Genomic DNA, 26,535 nt, shown 5'->3' with positions numbered 1-26,535 from the left:
CGCCGTGTCCAGGACTGTTTTACCTCCAGAACTGAATCAAAGTTCTGCTGCTGGCTGAAGTTGACACAGAAACGCTGAAGCCCCTCCCTCTACCACGCCCAGCCTTCCTTGCCTGCCTCCTCTTCCTCTCACTTCCTCCATCCAGGTCCGGCAGGGAGGATGTGACGGGACGTGGCAGGAAAGCTGGCTGGATAATCCTCCCGCCATCGCGGAGCGTCCGAGCTGTAATCCAGCCTTACTTCCCCTTCAGTGTGATGATGAGGAGGAGGATGAAGAGGAGCAGGAGGAGACGCTTCCTGCCTTTTTTCCTGATCTGGATCTAAACATGGCCAGAAGTCTGCAGCGGCATTCCTAACTTCGGGAATTCTGTCCGGACTCGGATCTGGGTTTTGGGTTGGAGAGAAGCAGATACACACGTGCTGATTGGTGGAGAGCAGCAGAATGGGTTCCTGCTGGAGGAACCAGGTCACTGCTGTCGTGTGTGTGTGATCTGTGGTGTGTGTTACTGTGTGTGTGTGTTACTGTGTTACTGTGTGTGACCTGTGGTGTGTGTTACTGTGTGTGTGTGTGTAATTGTTGTGTGTGTGTGTGTGCAGGAGGAGCAGGCTGCCAAGCTGAAAGCTGAGAATATCCGAGTTGCCTTGGAGAAGATCAAGGAAGCTCAGGTGAAGAAGGTGAGTCTGACACACATGCATGCACACCTTGTGTGTGTGTGTGTGTGTGTGTGTGTGTGTGTGTGTGTGTGTGTGTGTGTGTGTGTGTGTCACTTGTCCGGAGAACTGTTATTTTTCTGGGTCAGGTCAGTGTGACTCTGCATGGCTGCGGTCAGTAACAGCTGGGGTTCAAACACACACACACACACACAGCACTCAGCATAATGAGCACTGCATGCTAAATCCCAATCCAGAGAGACGGGATTAACGAGACGGATTTACCACACACACACACACACACACACGCATCGCTGTGTGCGTGTGTGTGTGTGTGTGTGTGTGTGTGTGCAGCGAAATCGACTGCAGTGTTTCAGCTCAAAAGCTGACACTGATCTCTCTGCAGCATCTTTTTATCACATAATTATTAATTATGATCGATTAGCTGCTAACGTAACACGTACAGAACGCACGCTGCTGCATGTGATGCATCCATTTTCACATACGTACATAACGACACCATTATATTTATATATATGCACACGTTGAGTTAAACCAGTTGTATCCCTCCGTTATCGGTGTCACCATGGCAACGCATTAATCAGCTGGTTTTTGCAGGTGAATGAGAGTACCTTGACATGAGTTGTTTAGCATAAAAACTACGTAGAAGCCGACATAAAATAGTTCCTTCGGCATATTGAGCGAGTTTTGTAAAAAACATGTTTTATAAATGTTTACTGTCGCTGCGTGGTAGAAGCAGCAGCGCGTCGTCGTGTTCCAGGCTCCGTGTCGTGTATAAAACCGTTGAATGCACGGCTCCTCACCGTTAAATTATTACACACCGTGTACCCCATAAACCACCATATTACACGTATACAGGCACGTGACTTTAAACTGCGTTTCCGTCACCCCTTCAGATACGCAAAACCCAAATATCTCAATTAAAAAAAGTATATAGAAACAAATTCTAAAAAAAACCTCAAATATTGCTAAACAGTTTTTACACTGATGAGGTGCTTTTTCAGATGTTTCAGGGTAGAAGTGTTTAGCTAAAGTGTAATGTCAATGCTAATAAAGCGTTTCTGTGTCCCCAAACGAGACGTCATGGGTCACGTGACCAGTTCATTTCTGGTAGAGATGGCGCGGTGTGGAACAAATGACAGCAAATTCCGGAATCAGACAAGGAAATGAGGAAGAAAGGCTTTGAAGTAGAAAACCCCAAAATAAGGCTGCGTGGCTAGCTTCAACAAGCAGCAATTCTCGTAAAAATAACACTACGTGGCTAGCTTGAACAAGCAATTCTCGTAAAAACGCAACCTGGAAATATAAAAATGGACAAAAAGGGTAGAGCAGAGAAGGGGGCTGGGAGCGTGGTTAGCGCCGCTAACCTGGAGCTAACAGGAGCTAACCAGCTAACCGAGGTAGTGCACTAAAAAGCGCGGTTGTGCTGCTGGGTGCTTTCATGTAGCCGGATATCGGGTACCTGTCAATCAAAAGAACACGCCCCCAATTATGCTGATTTTTCACATTAAATATATACACACACACACACACAGTTGGCATGTTGTCAAATGTAGCTGTTACATGGATTCCTATGCACATGTGCGCATAGATTCATACATATATGTACATATATACACATAATGCCTTGCATACAAGCAGACATATAAATATGAGTATAGATGTAGATATGACTCATTATATGCTGGTATCAGGCATATTTATACTTATATGCACATGTATGTACATGAACATGCACTGTCATGCATGTATTAATCCACATAAACATGCTTTCATCCATGCTAAATAGTGGAATTTATTAACAAATCATAATAAATAATTACAGGTTTTAGTTAGTTATTGATCTCAGCTTCACTTATAAACACTAAAATATGCACTCACACACATGATATGTAGTTATTTACGTACAGGCAGATGCACATATCGCATCCATGCAAACCCATCTACATACATAAATCCATACGCGCATAATAACCTGCAAACTTTGTGCCTCAAACCCCCTAAAATATTTGTTGTATTGCATTTATGCATGTATGTGTGTGTATATATATATATATATATATATATATATATATATATATATATATATATATATATATATATATATAAATGAATATATGCAGCTTTAATGTTACTCTTCTGTCCATGGCATTGAACTGAGTGAAACTGCTGTCTGATTATTCAGACGATTATTCAGACGACGACATCCAGCCGCCATCTCTCTGCAGTAACACTTTCCTCTTCATTTTCACAGCTCGTGATTCGTGTTCATCTGTCAGACGAGAGTTCGAAGACGATGATGGTGGACGAGAGACAGACAGTCAGACAGGTACAGCTTCACCATCGTGTCCCGCTGAAGACCAGTTAATCTACCAGTACATTTTAATGCAGGGAACCATTAAACACTGTCCTGTTCTACGGAGGCCTAAAACAGCCAAACAAGGAATGTTAACGAAAATACCGACAAGAAATACATAGAGCAATCAATAAATAAGCAAGTAAACATTGTACAGTGTGATTATTTAATTTTATTTTTAAACTTTATGGATAAAAATAAAATAATACACATTAAATCAAATTAGTTCTTTAATATTTGTCAGCAGATTTGTTTTCTCCTCATCACCTATAGGCCAACATTACGCTTACTTTAAATTAACTGTACATGCATTTTATGGCAGCCTCATATTTTTACGTAAAGAACCTGATTTTCAGCATATATATGTGCTGTTAACCTCCAAAAACCACATTTTCTTTTTTTGATAAAGATTCTGACAATTTAAGCCTTAAATATAGGTTTCCATCCTGTTAAAGGAAGATGCGATGCGATGCGATGCGGTGCGATTCAATGTGGTGCGATACGATACGATGCGATGTGATGCGATGCGATGCGATGCGATACGATGCGATGTGATACAATACGATGCGATACGATACGATGTGAGACGATACAATAGTATGCGATGCGATACAATGCGATGCGATGTGAGACGATACAATAGTATGCGATGCAATACGATGTGAGACGATACAATAGTATGCGATGCGATACAATGCGATGCGATGTGAGACGATACAATAGTATGCGATGCAATACGATGTGATGCGATGTGAGACGATACAATAGTATGCAATACGATGCGATGCTATACGATGCGATGCAATGCGATGCGATGTGAGACGATACAATAGTATGCGATGCAATACGATGTGATGCGATGTGAGACGATACAATAGTATACGATGCGATGCGATGTGAGACGATACAATAGTATGCAATGCGATACGATGTGATGCGATGTGAGACGACACAATAGTATGCGATGCGATACAATGCGATGCGAGACGATACAATAGTATGCGATGCGATGTGAGACGATACAATAGTATGCGATGCGATATGATGCGTTGCGATGTGATACGATACAATAGTATGCGATGCGATACGACGCAATACGATGCGATTCGATGTGATACGATACGATGTGATACGATACAATAGTATGTGATGCGATGTGAGACGATACAATAGTATGCGATGTGATGTGAAATGATACAATAGTATGCGATGCGATACGATGTGATGCAATGTGAGACGACACAATAGTATGCGATGCGATACAATGCGATGCGAGACGATGCAATAGTATGCGATGCGATACGATGCGATGTGAGACGATACAATAGTATGCGATGCGATACGATGCGATGTGAGACGATACAATAGTATGCGATGCGATATGATGCATTGCGATGTGATACGATACAATAGTATGCGATGTGATGTGAGACGATACAATAGTATGCGATGCGATACGATGTGATGCGATGTGAGACGACACAATAGTATGCGATGCGATACAATGCGATGCGAGACGATACAATAGTATGCGATGTGATACGATGCGATGTGAGACGACACAATAGTATGCGATGCGATACAATGCGATGCGAGACGATACAATAGTATGCGATGTGATACAATGCGATGTGAGACGATACAATAGTATGCGATGCGATATGATGCATTGCGATGTGATACGATACAATAGTATGCGATGCGATACGACGCAATACGATGCGATTCGATGTGAGACGATACAATAGTATGCGATGCGATATGATGCATTGCGATGTGATACGATACAATAGTATGCGATGCGATACGACGCAATACGATGCGATTCGATGTGATACGATACAATAGTATGCGATGCGATATGATGCATTGCGATGTGATACGATACAATAGTATGCGATGCGATACGACGCAATACGATGCGATTCGATGTGATACGATACAATAGTATGCGATGCGATATGATGTGATGCGAGACGATACAATAGTATGCGATGTGATACGATGCGATGTGAGACGACACAATAGTATGCGATGCGATACAATGCGATGCGAGACGATACAATAGTATGCGATGCGATACAATGCGATGTGAGACGACACAATAGTATGCGATGCGATACAATGCGATGTGAGACGATACAATAGTATGCGATGCGATATGATGAATTGCGATGTGATACGATACAATAGTATGCGATGTGATGTGAGACGATACAATAGTATGCGATGCGATACAATGCGATGCGAGACGATACAATAGTATGCGATGTGATACGATGCGATGTGAGACGATACAATAGTATGCGATGCGATATGATGCAATACGATGCGATTCGATGTGATACGATACAATAGTATGCGATGCGATATGACGCAATACGATGCGATTTGATGTGATACGATACAATAGTATGCGATGCGATGTGAGACGATACAATAGTATGCGATGCGATGTGAGACGATACAATAGTATGCGATGCGATACGATGTGATGCGATGTGAGACAATACAATAGTATGCGATGCGATGTGATACGATGCGATGTGATGTGAGACGATACAATAGTATGCGATGCGATGTGAGACGATACAATAGTATGCGATGCGATACGATGTGATGCGATGTGAGACAATACAATAGTATGCGATGCGATGTGATACGATGCGATGTGATGTGAGACGATACAATAGTATGCGATGCGATGTGAGACGATACAATAGTATGCAATGCGATACGACGCAATACGATGCGATTCGATGTGATACGATACGATGTGATACGATACAATAGTAGGCGATACGATACAATAGTATGCGATACGATGCGATGTGATATGATACGATGTGATATGATACGATGTGATACGATACGATGTGATACGATACGATGTGATACGATACGATGTGATACGATACGATGTGATACGATACGATGTGATACGATACGATACGATGCGGTACGATACGATGCGGTAAGATACGATGCGGTACGATGCGATGCGATACGATGCGATACGATGCAATACGATGCGATACGATGTGATACAATGCGATACGATACAATAATACCGGCATCGAAAATACCAACGATCCTGGGATAGCAGTTGGCGAGTGTTTCTTTCTAAACGCCGTTTATTACCACAGAAACTGAATCATTTCTTTTTTTCCCGCCCAGCACTACACGCAGACACAGGAAGTTACCTAATCGTGGTCATTGTTTTGAGTCGGTTCCACGTTATGTCACTGTTTGGCTAACATTTAGCATTAGCATTATGTTAGCAATTTGACATCATTACTGATTAGAAAATCCTGATTCTAACACAGCGATATGCCAGATATTCAGGCCTGAAGTTTCCAGATGAATTCTGGCAGATTTACTTCCTGCAGCTTTATAAAAAATCTGGTTTCCACGATGTTAAGGAGCGTGAGAAGTTTGTTACCTTACAGGAAAAGCGCCGCGAACCTGAGCAACAACAATGACAAATTTTTCTCAAAACATGAGAAACTTGTGTAAAAAAAGATTGAAAAACACTGTTATAACAAACAATTTTGCAATTCATTGTCCTTATTTTAAAAAAAAAGTTTTGTCATCATTGTTTTCTTGAATTAACAAAACACAAAGAATATGAATATAAAATAAGAAATATATATACTGAATATGGAGAGCAGTCTCAGTTAAGTGGCTGAAAGCAAGGTGCTGGTAACCAAACCAGTTTACCTCTTATGTGTTAATGTCGGTTCATCAATACCTGCAGGATTAGAGGTTTATTAATGTCTGGTGGCAGGATGGCAATTGGACCGAAATGAGGTATGACTGCGTGTTTTAACGTTTCTGTGAGGAAACATTGATGTCTACAATGTTTATTGACACCATAAAGAAAAAGTTCGGAACGTTTCATCAACACTGAAAATCTTGTATCCAAATCTGCATTTCCAACATTGTGAAGGTTAATTCTGTCACATATCCAACCATCATCGTCACATTTCCACTGAGAGAAGCTACATTTGCTGCTGAACAGCAACAAAGTGTAGCTAACACAGCTAAGACGCTTCCAGGTATCTGCTCTGATGCAGCAAAACATTAATCCCATGGTTCAGGGTCAGCAGGCGGCCTGGAGCATCCAGAGACACAGGAGAAGCTAGCTGTAGCAGCTAAACCGCTAGAAGCTGGCCAGCTGTAGCAGCTAGCCAGCTGTAGCAACTAGCCAACTGTTGCAGCTAGCCAGCTGTAGCAGCTAGCCAGCTGTAGCAGCTAGCCAGCTGTAGCAACTAGCCAGCTGTTGCAGCTAGCCAGCTGTAGCAACTAGCCAGCTGTAGCAGCTGAACTGCTAGCAGCTAACCAGCTATAGCAGCGGCGCAGCTAGCAGCAAGCTAGCGTAGTTTATCTGTTTACCACCAGAAGTGCAGGTCATGTGATCAGGATCAGAAGTTGGAAATGACCTGTAGTTTTACTGAAGCTCAACCATTTAATCATAGTCTGTAATTAACATCATATTGAAATGATAATTTAATAGGCCTCCTGATAAAATGATGCAAGCATCACATTGATACTCGGTATCAACAGATACCGTAATCTCAGGTATCAGACAGGAAAATGGGAATATTTCCTGTGAATTTCTCTTAACAGGTTGTAAGAACATTGTGAAAACCTGCGGGTTAGCACGTTTGCCTGGACATCCAGTAAACTGTCCAACAGTAAGTCACAGTGTCTCTCGTCCTTCAGGTTCTGGACAGTCTGCTGGACAAATCTCACTGTGGTTACAGTCCGGACTGGTCGCTAGTGGAAACCATTAGCGAGCTGCAGATGGGTGAGTGTATAGTTTAAAACCTCAGCAGGAGGTTGTTGCAGAACTTTAATTTCCTCCGACAAGGAGGCAGTTTTTACCGGCATTTATCTGTTCATCTGCAACATCATGTAAAAACTCTTGCAGGGATCCTCATCGTGTGTTTCTGAGCATTGAAGTAATTCTGCATTATTAGGGGCGTGTCATTTTGATTGACAGGTACCTGATATCTTTTGGCAAGATGGCAGAGTAGAGCACAATCGTCTTCCATTAGATCGGTTAGCTCCTGTTAGCTCCGTTAGCTGGTTAGCTCCTGTTAGCTCTGGGTTAGCTCCTGTTAGCTCCGTTAGCTGGTTAGCTCCTGTTATCTCCGGGTTAGCTCGGTTAGCTCTTAGCTACAGAAAGCTCGGAGTTCGCTCGATGTCAATCATCCACCATGACGCTCACAGCCCCCCTCTCAGCTCCACCTCTTTGCCCATATTTGTATTTTCCTGGCGAGACGACACACATGACGCTGCCAAGATGGTGATGGTAGGAACCGCCCACCGAGCTTCATTTCAGCTCTTCAGAAACCTACGGTTTAGGCTCCACCCATCTTTTAGACCTTCAGTCTATGATGCGTCGTATGAATCAAATCTACAAGTTCAGATTAAATTTAATTCTACAAATCTAAATCAGGAAACACAACAGTGCAGAGTAAATGTTACACGTCTTAAAGTCCGAGTGCGACAAGGCGTGATAGACGAACCCGGGACCACCCTCGTGTCCGGGTCTTCGCTCTGCCAGATGTTCTGCAGATCATCAGGCGACTCCGCTGGTTGCAGTCATGTTGTCTGTATTCATGAACCTGAAATGAAACACGTGTTTGTTTCTCTGAACGCGAGGATGTTCCATGATGGATGACTAACTGGTGGCGCCACGTTGCGTCCGTCCTCACACACTGCTGCTTCTCTGGGCTGAGAAGTGTGTGTGCAGCAAGCATCAACCTAACACTGTCTGACACAGTGGCGGTGTAAATGTAGGTCCGGTGCAGCGAGGCGTGTGATCTAACCTACATCTTCAGGGCTTCTGCTGAGCAGCAGCGTCATAAAAGAGAGAGAGAAGGCCGAGTGAAGCTCGTTCGCCCAGTCCAACGCTGCCTGCAGGCCGAGATTTAAACCTGCACCGTGTTCCTTACAGGAGTCGCAGACGAGCAGGATGAACACACACACCAGCAACAGTCGTGTGTGTCCGCTGGCATGAATCAGACTTCCTGTTTGATCATGACATCATCATCATCGTCATCATCACTGAAGTTTGACAGTTTAGTAGTAGTGGTGGAACGCACCGAAGGAGCAGGAAGAATACAAATTCTCAGATTATCTGCTCCTTTTATGGGAAAAGTCACCAACAGATGGTTTTCAGGTTTCTGAACTATACTTTATGCAAACAAGAGAAAAAAATACTCATCCGTGTAAATAGCAGCCGCCATGTCGGTCATTCTTTTCATACATGGATCATTTCCACATTTTAAATCAGTTTGTGATCATTTCCACAAATGTAATTACACATACTCACGTTTACATGTACATAAATACATACGTATAATTATACACATGCTCACGTTTACATGTACATAAATACATACAATTATACACATAACCACGTTTACATGTACATAAATACATACGTATAATTATACACATAACCACGTTTACATGTACATAAATACATACGTATAATTATACACATAACCACATTTACATGTACATAAATACATTTAATTATACGCATACTCACGTTTACATGTACATAAATACATACGTATAATTATACACATGCTCACGTTTACATGTACATAAATACATACGTATAATTATACACATAACCACGTTTACATGTACATAAATACATACGTATAATTATACACATGCTCACGTTTACATGTACATAAATACATACGTATAAATATACACATAACCACGTTTACATGTACATAAATACATACGTATAATTATACACATAACCACGTTTACATGTACATAAATACATACGTATAATTATACACATAACCACGTTTACATGTACATAAATACATACGTATAATTATACACATAACCACGTTTACATGTACATAAATACATACGTATAATTATACACATAACCATGTTTACATGTACATAAATACATTTCATTATGCGCATACTCACGTTTACATGTACATAAATACATACGTATAATTATACGCATACTCACGTTTACATGTACATAAATACATACGTATAATTATACACATACCCATGTTTACATGTACATAAATACAAATGTATAATTATACACATAACCACGTTTACATGTACATAAATACATTTCATTATACGCATACTCACGTTTACATGTACATAAATACATACGTATAATTATACACATAACCACGTTTACATGTACATAAATACATACGTATAATTATACACATAACCACGTTTACATGTACATAAATACATACGTATAATTATACACATAACCACGTTTACATGTACATAAATACATATGTATAATTATACACATGCTCACGTTTACATGTACATAAATACATACGTATAATTATACACATAACCACGTTTACATGTACATAAATACATATGTATAATTATACACATGCTCACGTTTACATGTACATAAATACATATGTATAATTATACACATACCCATGTTTACATGTACATAAATACATACGTATAATTATACACATAACCACGTTTACATGTACATAAATACATACGTATAATTATACACATAACCACGTTTACATGTACATAAATACATTTAATTATACACATACTCATGTTTACATTACATAAATACATTTAATTATACACATACTCATGTTTACATGACATAAATACATTTAATTATACACATACTTATGTTTACATTACATAAATACATTTAATTATACACATACTCATGTTTACATTACATAAATACATTTAATTATACACATACTCATGTTTACATTACATAAATACATTTAATTATACACATACTTATGTTTACATTACATAAATACATTTAATCATACACATACTCATGTTTACATTACATAAATACATTTAATTATACACATACTCATGTTTACATGACATAAATACATTTAATTATACACATAACCACGTTTACATGTACATAAATACATACGTATAATTATACACATAACCACGTTTACATGTACATAAATACATTTAATTATACACATACTCATGTTTACATTACATAAATACATTTAATTATACACATACTCATGTTTACATGACATAAATACATTTAATTATACACATACTCATGTTTACATGACATAAATACATTTAATTATACACATACTTATGTTTACATTACATAAATACATTTAATCATACACATACTCATGTTTACATGTACATAAATACATTTAATTATACACATACTCATGTTTACATGACATAAATACATTTAATTATACACATACTCATGTTTACATGACATAAATACATTTAATTATACACATACTTATGTTTACATTACATAAATACATTTAATCATACACATACTCATGTTTACATGACATAAATACATTTAATTATACACATACTCATGTTTACATTACATAAATACATTTAATTATACACATACTTATGTTTACATTACATAAATACATTTAATCATACACATACTCATGTTTACATTACATAAATACATTTAATTATACACATACTTATGTTTACATTACATAAATACATTTAATTATACACATACTTATGTTTACATTACATAAATACATTTAATCATACACATACTCATGTTTACATTACATAAATACATTTAATTATACACATACTCATGTTTACATGACATAAATACATTTAATTATACACATACTCATGTTTACATTACATAAATACATTTAATTATACACATACTCATGTTTACATTACATAAATACATTTAATTATACACATACTCATGTTTACATTACATAAATACATTTAATTATACACATACTCATGTTTACATTACATAAATACATTTAATTATACACATACTCATGTTTACATTACATAAATACATTTAATTATACACATACTCATGTTTACATTACATAAATACATTTGTATAATTATATACATATATTTGTAATATGTGATTTTTAAAAAAATGTATTTTAGTATTTTATGAGTAGGACATAATTTCGCATCATGATTTAAGTTGTTCCACATCTAAACCCAGTAGTTGTGATACTTAGTTTGTGTTACTTTATCTGTTTTTCAGCTCGTAGTGCATCTGTACTTTACCTCATCTGAAACAGGCCCGGATACTTTGTGGTACTTTCCTATGTATTACTGAATACACACATTGTAATAGGTCCAGTCAGTACTGGTTCCAACCCAGATCTGCAGAACATCGTCTCTGAACCAGATGGTCTCCAGCAGCAGAAGACCACAGCGGGTTCCCTCCTGTCAGTAAGAACAGGAAACTGAGGCTACAATTCACACAGACTCACCAGAACTGGACAATAGAAGATGGAGAAACATTGCTGGTCTGATGAGTCTCCAGTTCAGCTCCACATTCACATGGTAGGATCAGAATCTGCTGGAAACATCATGGATCCATCCTGCCGTCAGGATCACCAGGCTGCTGCTGGTGGTGGGTTTTAGTTCTCCTAAAAGCTGCAATGGAAACGCAGCAGCTGTGATGCTTCATGTGGAGGAAACATGCCGGCTCTCTAATGCCATCACACCAAGAAAGAAAGCAGATCTGGAGGGAGTCGGTGGTCCGACCCGGTTCCAGGAGGAGGACCTGATAGAGGAGATGCTACCTCTGTTTGCAAACAGCTGCCTCATCCTGGAGGATGTGAAGTTTCACTGAATGGGATGCAGCCGAAATGTTGCTTTTAATGTGATAGTTAGTCTTTAATTCTGTGTGTCATTTAATAAACAAATGTTTAATAAACATTTATTAAACATTTAATAAGCAAACGTTTGATAAACAAACATTTAATAAACAATAATAAATAAAGGGACAAACTGGACTCTCCATCAGCTCCTCCTGCTGTTAAATGTTTGCTAGGGTTAGTCATGCCGTTTGATCGTCCCCTGCTGGACGTGTCGTGTACTGCAGCAGATTCCAGAAATAAGGAGCAAAATAAAACCAGAATTTTTCTGGCCGTTCTTTCTGCCGGTTGTGTGAGGGGCTTAAAGCAGACCAGGTGTGTGTTTACACACACAGACGGCCGGTGTGTGAGGGGCTTAAAGCAGACCAGGTGTGTGTTTACACACACAGACGGCCGGTGTGTGAGGGGCTTAAAGCAGACCAGGTGTGTGTTTACACACACAGACGGCCGGTGTGTGAGGGGCTTAAAGCAGACCAGGTGTGTGTTTACACACACAGACGGCCGGTGTGTGAGGGGCTTAAAGCAGACCAGGTGTGTGTTTACACACACAGACGGCCGGTGTGTGAGGGGCTTAAAGCAGACCAGGTGTGTGTTTACACACACAGACGGCCGGTGTGTGAGGGGCTTAAAGCAGACCAGGTGTGTGTTTACACACACAGACGGCCGGTGTGTGAGGGGCTTAAAGCAGACCAGGTGTGTGTGTGGCGGCTGCAGCGCGACACCTGCATCGGTCTGGTGTAAATAAAGAACCTTGTGAACAGAAGTTCGGATTGAACTGGAGCGTCTCTGTCTGCAGAGCGGATCTTTGAGGACCACGAGAACCTGGTGGAGAACCTGCTAAACTGGACCAGAGACAGTCAGAACCGCCTGATGTTCACCGAGCGAATAGAGAAATATGCAGTGTTCAAAAACCCACAGGTAACACACACACACACACAGATAAATACTCTCACACCAAGAGGAAAGTCCGAGCTTCTTTCCACACCTGCACTCCGTCTGCTGCAGAACTATTTGCTGGGGCGGAAGGAGACGTGTGAGATGGCTGAGAGGAACAAGGAGGCCCTGTTGGAGGTGGGTTAGCTTCATCCTCCTGCTTCCTTCTGAAGGAACGTCTCCTTATTTACCATGTGTGTGTGTCAGGAGTGTTTCGGGGGCAGCTCGGTGTCCGTCCCAGAGATGGAGGGCGTGCTGTGGCTGAAAGAGGACGGCAAAAAGTCGTGGAAGAAACGCTACTTCCTGTTGAGAGCGTCCGGCATATACTACGTCCCCAAGGGCAAAGCCAAGGTGCAGTGTCAGCAGGTTGGCATGAGGAGGAGGAAAGTGATCCGCTCAGCTGAGTGTGTGTGTTTGTGTGTGTGTGCAGGCCTCCAGAGACCTGGTGTGTTTCCTCCAGCTGGACCACGTTAACGTCTACCTCGGTCAGGACTACAAGAGCAAGTACAAAGCTCCCACAGACTTCTGCATGGTGCTGAAGGTGAGCCGCTCTGCCATCTAGTGGCCAGCAGCAGCAGCGCCTCTGGGTTCCCGTGGCAACAGTCTGCTTTTTCCTGCTTTGTGTCTGCAGCACCCTCAGATCCAGAAGAAGTCCCAGTACATCAAGTACCTGTGCTGCGACGACGTCAGAACGCTCCAGCAGTGGATCAACAGCATCCGCATTGCAAAGGTACGAACTGAGCGCCGCTGCAGAGCTTAGCCGTGTCCGGGGCGCGAGGCGCAGCGACGGTTCGGTTTCTGGGGCGACAGTTCGGTTTCCGGGGCGACGGAGAAACATGGGAAGGTTTTACTGCAGCCATCGGGTTTTATTGGTCTGATCCCAGTAGACTGACTTGCTCCTGACATCCTGCATGGTTTGTATCCCGACGCTGGTTAGTAAATCTGATCCCCCAGCGCCGCTCCCAGTAGGAGAACTGGTTACAGCATAGCGCAGGAGAATATTTCTGATGCATCATCGTCCTCACCTGTCCGTCTGTCTGTCCTTCAGTATGGGAAACAGCTGTACATCAACTTCCAGGAGGCGACGAGGAGGTCAGAGGCGGCTTACGATTGGTCGTCCCTCTCGTCTTCTTCTATCAAGTCAGGATCCAGCTCGTCCAGCCTTCCAGGTCCGTCTCTGCTCTGGTTTCATGGATCATCAACGATAATTACTGTTAGATGTTTGTCTGCTCTTGGTGCTCAGAACGTTCTGGACTAAATCCAGTATTAATTAGTGCACCAGTGTTGCCGACTCGTCAGACTGCGATTAAAGCAGGAGAACTGGATGATAGTAGGGGATGACAATGTTATAGATACTCAGAATCCCAGTATAGACCCTGGGAACCCTAGGTCGCAGTATCGACACTACAAACTCTAGGTCGCAATATCGACACTACGAACCCTAGGTCGCAGTATCGACACGACGAACCCTAGGTCGCAGTATCGACTCTACGAACCCTCGGTCGCAGTATCGACACTACGAACCCTAGGTCGCAGTATCGACTCTACGAACCCTCGGTCGCAGTATCGACACTACGAACCCTAGGTCGCAGTATCGACACTACAAATTCTAGGTCGCAATATCGACTCTACGAACCCTAGGTCGCAGTATCGACACTACGAACCCTAGGTCGCAGTATCGACACGACGAACCCTAGGTCGCAGTATCGACTCTACGAACCCTCGGTCGCAGTATCGACACTACGAACCCTAGGTCGCAGTATCGACTCTACGAACCCTCGGTCGCAGTATCGACACTACAAACCCTCGGTCGCAGTATCGACTCTACGAACCCTCGGTCGCAGTATCGACACTACGAACCCTAGGTCGCAGTATCGACTCTACGAACCCTCGGTCGCAGTATCGACACTACAAACCCTCGGTCGCAGTATCGACACTACGAACCCTAGGTCGCAGTATCGACACTACGAACCCTAGGTCGCAGTATCGACACTACGAACCCTAGGTCGCAGTATCGACACTACGAACCCTAGGTCGCAGTATCGACACTACAAACCCTCGGTCGCAGTATCGACACTACGAACCCTAGGTCGCAGTATCGACACTACGAACCCTCGGTCGCAGTATCGACACTACGAACCCTAGGTCGCAGTATCGACACTACATTTTTTGTCACCTGAGTAAAGGTGTCTGTAGAGATAAATTCCAGGTAGATGGGACATCGCAGTGTTTAAGAACAAACATTTCTTCATGTTCAGCTGAGGAAGTATTCATCAAATCGATGGATAAAGATCTTTTTAAAACAATCTATCATTAACCATCTTTACCTTTAACAACAGAGTCCCAGTCCAACCACTCCAGCCAATCGGACAGCGGCGTCTCCGAAATGACATCATCAGGACACACCCGCTCCCAGAGCGTGGTCAGCTCCATCTTCTCGGACGCCTGGAGGCGAGGAACACAAGGAGAGGTGCGAACACACACCTGCACAGAGCCATGTTCCTGTTTTCCTGGAGGACTGCAGTTCCCATGATCCCCTCTGTTTTCCTAGCAGCGCTCAAAGGGACGTATGGTGGTTCCTCTGTGTGCGGGAGGAGGGCGAGGAGGTTAGACAGGAAGTCATGTGACGAGCATGCTGACGGTTTGGCTGCAGCGTGAACTCATCATTTGTCCACAAGACTCTGAAATCAAACCATTATCGTCCCATTCGGTCCCACTGCATTGCGGGGGGGGCGTCTCCCGGTGCGTCGCAGTACGTCTCCTGGGGAGCGTCTCCCGGTGCGTCGCAGTACGTCTCCTGGGGAGCGTCTCCCGGTGCGTCGCAGTACGTCTCCTGGGGAGCGTCTCCCGGTGCGTCGCAGTACGTCTCCCGGTGCGTCACAGTACGTCTCCCGGTGCGTCGCAGTACGTCTCCTGGGGAGCGTCTCCCGGTGCGTCGCAGTACGTCTCCTGGGGAGCGTCTCCCGGTGCGTCGCAGTACGTCTCCTGGGGAGCGTCTCCCGGTGCGTCGCAGTACGTCTCCTGGGGAGCGTCTCCCGGTGCATCGCAGTACGTCTCCTGCTGCATCCCGGTGTGATGCAGTGTGAAACTATGGCTGTTTTGGGTTTTTATTGTGTCTTATGCAAGTGTGATGGGCCGAGCAGTGAAGCAGTCAGGCACAGGTTTAAAGTAAAAAAAAATAGGGTTTTTTATTTTGACCCAAAAAGAAAACGTTGTTTTAACATAAATGAATAAATCAGGCCTATACAAGAGGTCAATTTAACAAAACTATAATCAAAGAATTTGTAACAGAAGTAATTCAAGCAACAAAATGAAACCAACTGACCTAACAAATCACACACAAGGGGAAACTTAAATAGTGGCTGATCAGCCCAAACAAAACCAGACAAAGGGGATGACTCACAAAAACCTAACTAAATGAACAGAAGGAAACCCTAATTTCCCCCTCCCATCTCTGCCACTGGTTTGGTCCAACTATCAGCTTGTGGCCACCTGCTGGTTCACAGCCAAGGAACTGGAGCTGCTGGAACTCAGGAAAAGAAAATAAATGAAAACCATACCATCACAACATAAACTCAAATGCACACTTTTTCAGAATAGTTGTGATTCTACATGAAACTAATGTCTAACAAAAATAATATTGGTCTGCAAATTAAATCCTGGTTGAACAAAATAAATCGAGTGTATGTGTGATACATTTGGATATCACCGATGTGTGGCTGTAGACGCAGCCATCACAGGAAGTATCCTGCAGAAATCCACTGCAACAATGGACGCAGTATGAACACCAGACGAGGCAGAGGACCCTTAACGCCATCGCTATGGATTTACCCACAATGCAACGCTACGCCACATGCAGGAAGGGACTTGGTTTGTAGTCCACTTCCTGTATTTGGTCCGCTTGAAACAGACAGAGACCTGCGTTTGTAGGCAGACCGAGTCCGGTTCTTTGGTCCGAATCAGAATTGGTTTGGCGTGTTGACATTTCCCCAAACGAAGCGACTTTCTCAGCAAACGGACTTGGGTTCGGATCAGAACGGCTGATGTGGACGTGTCCTGAGTGAAAAACCAGTGTGTGAACTAGAACCAGGAAGTCGGACTTGTCCAGACTGAACCAGATGTTTGTTCCAGTTTTAACTAAACTGTAGTTTATTAGAACTGAAGTGAGATGATTCTGAACATATAAAACATCATAGAAACCTGGATTTAAATGTCTTTCAGGTCCCGTTTGTTCAGCAAACTGATCCACAACCACAAAAACCACAAAGTTTCTCTTCCCAGGCTGTTTAGACAGTTGATGGCCAGTTAACTTTCAAACAGCACCTCAATAAGAAGGTTTTCCCGTTTTAGACGTGAGACTTCAGATTCTCGTTGATCTGGTTTTTATTAGCTGCAGCTGACCTGTTGGTTGTCTTTCCAAGCTTGTGCTGTGATGAATGTCTGCTATGTGACCAGCATTTTTCACTTTACATTTAACCTTTGGATGCTTCTTGGTTTGAGGGTTCAGAAGACGTTTCTGTTAACGGCACGTTTGACGGGAGCATGCAGGAGTATTTAACACAGCCTAACCGGGTCTGACTGATGAGTGGAAACACTAAACCTGCTAAACTGGACGCATCATGAGTTCATATCTGATGATGGAATGTAAAGATACCGTTTCCATCAGGGTTACTGCGAGCCTTTCCCAGCAGTTACTGGGCGAGAGGCGGGACACCTGGACAGGTAGCCTGTCTGAGAGGCGGGACACCTGGACAGGTAGCCTGTCTGAGAGGCGGGACACCTGGACAGGTAGCCTGTCTGAGAGGCGGGACACCTGGACAGGTAGCCTGTCTGAGAGGCGGGACACCTGGACAGGTAGCCTGTCTGAGAGGCGGGACACCTGGACAGGTAGCCTGTCTGAGAGGCGGGACACCTGGACAGGTAGCCTGTCTGAGAGGCGGGACACCTGGACAGGTAGCCTGTCTGAGAGGCGGGACACCTGGACAGGTAGCCTGTCTGAGAGGCGGGACACCTGGACAGGTAGCCTGTCTGAGAGGTGGGACACCTGGACAGGTAGCCTGTCTGAGAGGCGGGACACCTGGACAGGTAGCCTGTCTGAGAGGCGGGACACCTGGACAGGTAGCCTGTCTGAGAGGCGGGACACCTGGACAGGTAGCCCTAACCCCCCCACCAGTTTGTTACGTCCAATCAGAGCGCGACGTGGACAGTACGTATCGGTTTAAAAGCAGCTCGGCGGACGGATCTCTTCCAGACCAGGAGAGTAAACTTTAACTTCTTCTGTGTTTTTCTTCCTTCCTGTTCTCTCCATCTTCCTCCTGTTTGCAGATGATGAGGATGGACCCGATCAGTAGGCCCATCCCACTACAGATACCCACCCTCCCCTCCCAGACCCTCCCCCTCTCTCAGACCCCGCCCTCACGAAGCAGCTACGCCGAAGGTCTTGTCCCATCCGAGGACTACTCGCCCTCGCCGCCCTCGCCGCCCTCGCCGCCCTCGCCGCCTCCACCCGTCCTCAGTGCAGCAGCGCCCACCCCCTCCTATGTTAAGTACAGCACGCTAGCTCGCCTGCAGAACCAGAACCAGTCCAGGCCACAGCCGGCTGGTGGTGCTGTCCCACCCTCCCTCCCCCTTCCATCTACCAAATCGAACTACAACACCCTCCCTGCCTACAGCACCTCCCCTCCATCTCCCCTCCCCCCATCTCCTCCACCTCCTCCTCCCCCCACAGCACCAGCCCCTGGATCCGCCATGGCTGCACTCAAGTTTGGTCCATCGAGCCCCTCCGCTCTCCCACCACCACCCCCACCAGAAGAGGAGGTGCAGGACCTCCCCCCTCCTCCAGAGAGCATAGAGAGCAACGGGCTGCCACCTCCCCCGCCTCCTGAGACGACGCCCGGCTCCTGCCCTCAGCTCTCCAATGCTGGCCTCCAGCAGTTCCTGTCGCAGAAGTTTCCCAACATGGTTTATGACTTCAGCCTGGCAGCATCTGAGCAAACCTCCCCCCCACCTCCCCCAGCCGAACTCTCCCCTCCAGCCACCCTGCATGTTCTACGACCTCTGTCTCCCAACGCGCCTCCTCCTGCACCTCCCAAAACCTTCTCAGGAGGGTTTCCCCCTCAAACTGCCCCCAAACCCTCGGGTCCGTCCTCGCTTCCCATCGCCTTCTCCCCAGTGTCTCCAACGCAGCCTGTGGGACACGGACCAGTAAAGAAGCAGCAGAGTTTCTCAACAGGACACTCCCCAAACCAGCCGCCTCCCACCCTGCCCAAGCAGCACAGCCTCTCTTCCAAAAACCTCGCCATCTCTCCTTCTTCCTCCTCCTCATCTGTATCCATAGCGGCGGCAACCTCCTCTCTGGTCAAACAGATCGTCAACCAGTTCCCAGGAAACTCCTCCTCTCTGCCCGCCTCCGGCACTCCTCAGTCTCCTCCCGCGGTGAAAGCCAAGCCCAAGTGGCAGCCGGGAGGCGCCGTGGCTCCTCCGTCCCCGGAGTTTCCACCGCCTCCCTCTGACGGCTCCATAGGAGATCTCCCTCCTCCTCCATCCTCATCTTCCTCCTCCAAGAATGGCTCCCCCATCAAGAAGTCACCTTCCACCTCATCCACAGGATCCAGTAAACGGGGGCCTCCACCCGCCCCACAGAGAGCCTCCTCCATCCGGGACGACGAGAGGCCCAAGAAGGTGGAGAGCCTGGTGAGTAAATTTGGCCAAGTTCCTCAGACGGGAACGTCCTCAAGCTCCTCGTCAGCGACGGGTTCTCCTTCTAAAGACTCCTCTGCCCTCCCGGCCCCCCTCCCCAAGCCGGGGAAGCTGAACCTGGCCAACCTGCCGCTGGCGCTGCAGGGGCTGCAAACGGGCCAGCACCATCAGGGCGCCGAGTTCCCATCCCCTCCTCCCCCGCCCCCACCCTCCCAGCCTACTCACCTGGACTCGCCTGACTATTTCCCCCCTCCCCCCACCGACTCTGAGCTTTTCCCTCCCCCGCCCCACCCCTCAGAGTTCCACCACCCTCCCAAGGTCGCCGTGGTCAACCCCCAGCCGCAGATGCAGCCCTCCTCCCTGTCGTCGTCGTCATGGAAACAGGGCTCGTTGAAGAAAGGGGCGGTCCCTCCGCCGGCTCTGAACCGACGGAGCAACAACACCTCCCAATACGACAACGCAATCTCACCGCCCCCCACGTCTCAGACTCCCCCTCCTGTCCAGTCTTCTTACTCTTCCTCACCCTCCCCCATCCCCCCCACCTCCCCAAAACTACCAGGACCGGGATCTCTGGCGCTCAAGCCTCACTTTCTAGAAGACCTCAACCGCACTCTAAAAAGGAAGTCGGTGTCGCGCCACGGCTCGCTCACATCCTCCACCCTGTTCTCCTCCTCTAAGATGGAGCCTGCGGGCACCATGGACGACATGGCGCTCCTTCCACCTCCCCCGCCGGAGCTCCTGCAGCAGCAGCAGGGTGTCCGAGGACACTCCCAAACCTTGTCCCGCCACCACACACACTCCCACTCCACCAAACATACCAACATCTCAGGCTATGCAACGCTGCGGCGAGGCCCGCCTCCAGCGCCTCCAAAACGGGACCAAAACACCAAACTGACCAGCGAGTGGTAGGACAACGACTGCAGCATAAAAACTGACCAATCAGATGTCCTCATTCCTGCAGACGTGTCTCAGCTTGTGTCTCTGTCTTCATCCTGTAACGTCTACCCCTGGATCCCAAGCAAGTAGCAAGTTTCTTACGCTTAATCTCAGATTATGATTGTTGATATTAAGCTCATCATTACCAGTACGTTTAATCCAACATGAGTAAAATATATATATATATATGTAAATATTAAGCAAGCCGGGAAAACGGACCCTGTCCAGCTTTTTTCATATGTGCAGCCTTGCATTGAAACATCGTAAGACTGTGTGGACAGCAGCAGCAGAGACATGTAGCTGCGGAATAAGCGGTACTGCATGGAGCCGTGCGAAGGAAGGAGCACCACCGAGCCAGGAAGGACCTACCGAGAAGAACTGAGGGTCTGGGGGGGGGGGGGGGGGGGGGGCTGGCGATCCTAGAAGGAGCATTGCCATTTATTTCAACCTTTTTTTTGTGTGTTTTTATATAAGATTATTTAATACTGAAAATATTATAATTCTTTTAAATCGAGCAGCTTTTGTATGGAAGACTTCGTCACGCGGGGCTTCATTGTTGATTGGTCGCTTACTGCTGCCAGTCACATTGATAGAACAGGTATGAAACTCAGCCAGTAAAGCTGCCCTGCAACGTGCAAAACTCTGAACCAGTCTTCATGTCTTCCCTTCCTTCTGTAAGCCTCATGAGAACACAGTTTGCACATCAACCTGTCCATCCCGTTGGCGTGTTCCGTCTGAACTTGGAGGTCAGAATTTCTGAGTCACAAATTGGAAAAAATCAACTGGAAAGTCCTGATCAGGGAGTCAGAGGAACCTCGTCTTCAACCTTCTAGAACCTTCAGTTTGTGGTTTTTTATGTAGGAAGTCAACAATAATGTGTTCCACTGTATTTCTGAAAAAAGCCAGCTGGGGTTGCCTGGCAACCAGAATCATGTCTTCAATCCTGATTCGTTGTACAGAATGTTAAACTCAATAAAACTCACTGGACACTCAATACGTCCATATAAAGACCCCTCGCAACCAGTTATTTATCTCATAGCTGAAGTGCATGTCTGTTGGACGTACCGACAGGCCCGTACCGACAGGCCCGTACCGAATGACCCGTACCGACAGGCCCGTACCGAATGACCTGTACCGACAGACCCGTACCGAATGGCCCGCACCGACAGGCCCGTACCGAATGGCCCGTACCGACAGGCCTGTAGCAACAGACCCGTACCGAATGGCCCGTACCGACAGACCCGTACCGACAGATCCGTACCGACAGACCCGTACCGACAGATCCGTACCGACAGACCCGTACCAACAGACCCGTACCAACAGGCCCGTACCGAATGGCCCGTACCGAATGGCCCGTACCGAATGGCCCGCACCGACAGACCCGTACCGACAGGCCCGCACCGACAGACCCGTACCGACAGACCCGTACCAACAGACCCGTACCAACAGACCCGTACCGACAGACCCGTACCGACAGACCCGTACCGACAGACCCGTACCAACAGACCCGTACCAACAGACCCGTACCAACAGATCCATACTGACAGACCCGTACCGACAGACCCGTACCGACAGACCCGTACCGACAGATCCATACCGACAGACCCGTACCGACAGACCCGTACCGAATGACCCGTACCGACAGGCCCGTACCGAATGACCCGTACCGACAGACCCGTACCGAATGACCCGTACCGACAGACCCGTACCGAATGGCCCGTACCGAATGGCCCGCACCGACAGACCCGTACCGACAGGCCCGCACCGACAGACCCGTACCGACAGGCCCGCACCGAATGGCCCGTACCGACAGGCCTGTAGCAACAGACCCGTACCGACAGACCCGTACCGACAGATCCGTACCGACAGGCCCGCACCGACAGACCCGTACCGACAGATCCGTACCGACAGATCCGTACCGACAGACCCGTACCGACAGATCCGTACCGACAGACCCGTACCGACAGACCCGTACCGACAGACCCGTACCGACAGACCCGTACCGACAGATCCATACCGACAGACCCGTACCGACAGACCCGTACCAACAGATCCATACCGACAGACCCGTACCGACAGACCCGTACCGACAGACCCGTACCGACAGACCCGTACCAACAGATCCATACCGACAGACCCGTACCGACAGACCCGTACCGACAGACCCGTACCGACAGACCCGTACCGACAGGCCCGTACCGACAGATCCGTACCGACAGACCCGTACCGACAGACCCGTACCGACAGGCCTGTAGAAACCTGTCTTTAGGTTGGAACTTCTCATCTCAAGCTTTGTCAGAAAGTCTGAGTTTAATTTGGCTCGCTCAGACATCCACCCATCCCAAGTGAAGAAGAAACTGCGACGCTTCCTTTGAGGCCTCCCAAAACAAGCTTCTAGTAGTTTCCCCCAGCAAGTCCATCAGCAGACAAACTGAGACCCAGTGGGTGGTTTGACTCTGGATCTATGCAGTTGGTCCTTGTTATTCTGGTCCACGGTTCATAGATCCTTGGTCTAACTTTCCATTGGGGGATTGGACTTGGTTTTGGCATCAGGGTGCACATGGAGGCCGAAGACTTCAGCTTTTACTTTGTGTTGTCGGCGGGTATTGCTGGCTGATTACTGGACATCTCTTGGCATCTAACTACTAGAACTAGGGCGATATGCTTTTGTTCCGATTCGATTTAGATTTTTTTGGCTGCCGATTCGATTTAAATTGTGTTTCTCACGATTCTTCAATATTGCTGATTTTTGGAGACTAAAACAAAATGTACAAAACTTTATTTTTGCTCGTGACTTTTCTTGATTTCAGTGAGGAAAAAACAACCCAGCAGCCAGACCATCATTCTGCTGCTGTAACACCCAAGAAGACAAGTAAAAAGATTGATAAAACATTAAAAATTACACAAATTTTATTATGGATTATTATTTATTTGAATTTTTTTTTTGTTATAAAACATAGATTTTAAAATTGTGATGCATAAAATAATTCCTGACATTTGATTTTTCGATGAGACTGACTCCCGAGGTCTGCAGCAGACATTGGTGAAATGAGGACTGGATCTGTTCCCTCATGGTGGTCCTGCAGCGTTGGTCCTGGCCACTTCCCACCATTCTGACTCCCAAGGTGACGGGCGCCACCTGGATAGTTTGTCCCTCAAATTCTACCTGCAGCAAATTTAGACCATTAAATAGGCGAATGTGTATATGTTTGTTAAACCCCCCCCCCCAAAAAAACCCCAAAAACAAGTAAAGCAAGAATATTCCATACAAATTATCTAGGCCGGGTTTGAAACCAGTATGACCCATTCCATTTTCCCATCATGCACTTCCTTCACATTTAAACGTCTGTTTGAGTCTGAAGCACACATCTAAGCAAAACCTCCTTAAATCTGAGCTCAGCCTTCTGTCAGACTTCATCACACTGTTGTTCAACTAGCTGGTAATTCATTTAGTTAACCGCTAGTGACTCAACTAATCAGCTGCATGGAACTGGTTAATAAACCCATCGTGTGTTTGTCACAGTAATGCTGCTCAGTCTCTTTGCTAGCTAGTTTTTACGGTTGTGTGTCTGTAGAGACGGAACAAGTGCCTGAAAAACAAGCTGCTGCAGTGTCAGACTGCTCAACATCTGTAACCTGCAGCCATCTTCGTCCGAATAAACGCTCCTTACGAGGCCTGAATGTCTCATTAAACCAACCAACACTCAGAGCTTCAGTTCCAGAGACTGAAGGAGACTTTGGACAGACCAATCTGTCCTCAGATGGCGCTTGCTCAGGACGTCGTATGATTAAAACAAATCTTAAAGCTTTGACTGGCGTGATGATGTCGCCTCAGTATGGATGTGAAAACCTCTGTTCTCCTGTTGGGCAGCAGCTTCTACCTCCACCCTGGTCGACACTCTGCTTTATTATCTGGCTTTAAGGAGCATCCAAAGATCCATACTTACATCGTTCTCAAGGATTCAAATAGTAAAATCATTTTTATTCACTCTATCTGTCCTAAATTCAGTTCAGCTTGATGTGTAAAGCTCTTTAGAGGATTCAGTCCCATTCACCAGTGTCCAGTTATAACCCAGTTAAAGTAAATCCATGAGATGATCCACTTCAGTCTCATTTTACTGTTTAAATAAACATTTTCATAAAAAAGGTCACAGCATCGAACCTTCCGCTTGATTCAATCCTCCATCCTGCGCTCCACAAGTAGAGGAAAACTTCCAGACCAAATCCAGGGAGGGTCCCTGTGGAGGATGGACAGGACGGGATGGGATGTCCCCCAGCAGCCGTGGCCTATAGCAGCAGGGCTAAAGGGGGGCTAAGGGTCATCAAGCCAGCCTTAGCTATAAGATTTATCATGAAAAGAAACACTTTTAAAAGGCAGAGAGGGTGTCTGTATACTGAAGCCAAACTGGAACCTGGTACTGCGTCCCATGTTAACCTTGAAGAACTACAAGTAAACCAGTATTCTGAGAGGGAGGTGTACTGGTGGGAAAGAATGGAACTGCTTCTGCACCAGTCCAATCTTTGACTGACCAATCCATGGACTAGTTTTCTGCATAACTCCAAGACAGTCGAAGAAACCGGTTTCACATGTAAAGGATGTAAAGCCAGATCCTGGTCCAGAACCTCCACGGTTCCTCAGCGTGGTACAGGAAGCCAAGGTAACCCTATTCAGAGTATTTCCACAGCTAGACAGATGTCAGTCTTCCAGGTCTTAATGTCTGTAAGACATCTTTGTTTCTAACCTGATTGGTTCCATCAGGCTTCATGGAGGTAGATCTGAGTATCATCTGCATAGAAGTTTATACCATGCTGCCTGATAATATTTCCTAAGGAAAGCATGGATAATGTGAAAAGTATTGGTCCAAGTACAGAACCCTGATACACACCATGACTTTCCCTGGTGTGTGAGGAAGACTCATCATTTACATTTACAAACTGAAATCTATCAGATAAATCTGACTGGAACCAGTCTAATCCCTTTAATCCCAGTAACATGTTCCAGCCTCTGTAGCAGAACATGTTACTACCATGTGCTTGATGGCATCATGGTAAATGCTACTGGATTCCAGTATATCCACTAGGGCTGTCTACACCTGCAAACTGTGTTGCAGCAGCAATAATGGTGGACCTCCATGTTCTGTTTGTGCTGCAGCTGAATTTAGTCAAGTTTTTAGTCTTTTAAGGCAAATTCAGCTTTTTCTGGCAAACGCGCAGATATTACCTTGACTACAAACCAGTTATGTCTTCA

General features: G+C 45.6%; 1 protein-coding gene across 1 annotated transcript in view; it reads left to right on the top strand.

Annotated features, from left to right (window-relative positions):
• Positions 1–21,648, top strand: part of raph1a (Ras association (RalGDS/AF-6) and pleckstrin homology domains 1a) — a gene marked incomplete at its 5' end in the record, with an annotated part of 42,178 nt that extends 20,530 nt beyond the window's left edge. Inside the window, 11 exons of the mRNA XM_079253784.1 lie at positions 597–674; positions 2,926–3,000; positions 7,753–7,837; positions 13,516–13,637; positions 13,725–13,790; positions 13,860–14,003; positions 14,083–14,193; positions 14,284–14,382; positions 14,701–14,821; positions 15,992–16,122; positions 18,978–21,648. Coding sequence (XP_079109910.1) covers positions 597–674; positions 2,926–3,000; positions 7,753–7,837; positions 13,516–13,637; positions 13,725–13,790; positions 13,860–14,003; positions 14,083–14,193; positions 14,284–14,382; positions 14,701–14,821; positions 15,992–16,122; positions 18,978–21,260 — 3,315 coding nt within the window. The 3' untranslated portion in view covers positions 21,261–21,648. The remainder of the gene's footprint in view (positions 1–596; positions 675–2,925; positions 3,001–7,752; positions 7,838–13,515; positions 13,638–13,724; positions 13,791–13,859; positions 14,004–14,082; positions 14,194–14,283; positions 14,383–14,700; positions 14,822–15,991; positions 16,123–18,977) is intronic.
• Positions 21,649–26,535: the final 4,887 nt, after the last annotated feature.

The sequence above is a fragment of the Telmatherina bonti genome (assembly GCF_933228915.1).
Source record: "Telmatherina bonti genome assembly, chromosome: 15".
NCBI classification, from domain to species: Eukaryota; Metazoa; Chordata; class Actinopteri; order Atheriniformes; family Telmatherinidae; genus Telmatherina; species Telmatherina bonti.
This window is presented reverse-complemented; position numbering and strand designations above follow the sequence as displayed.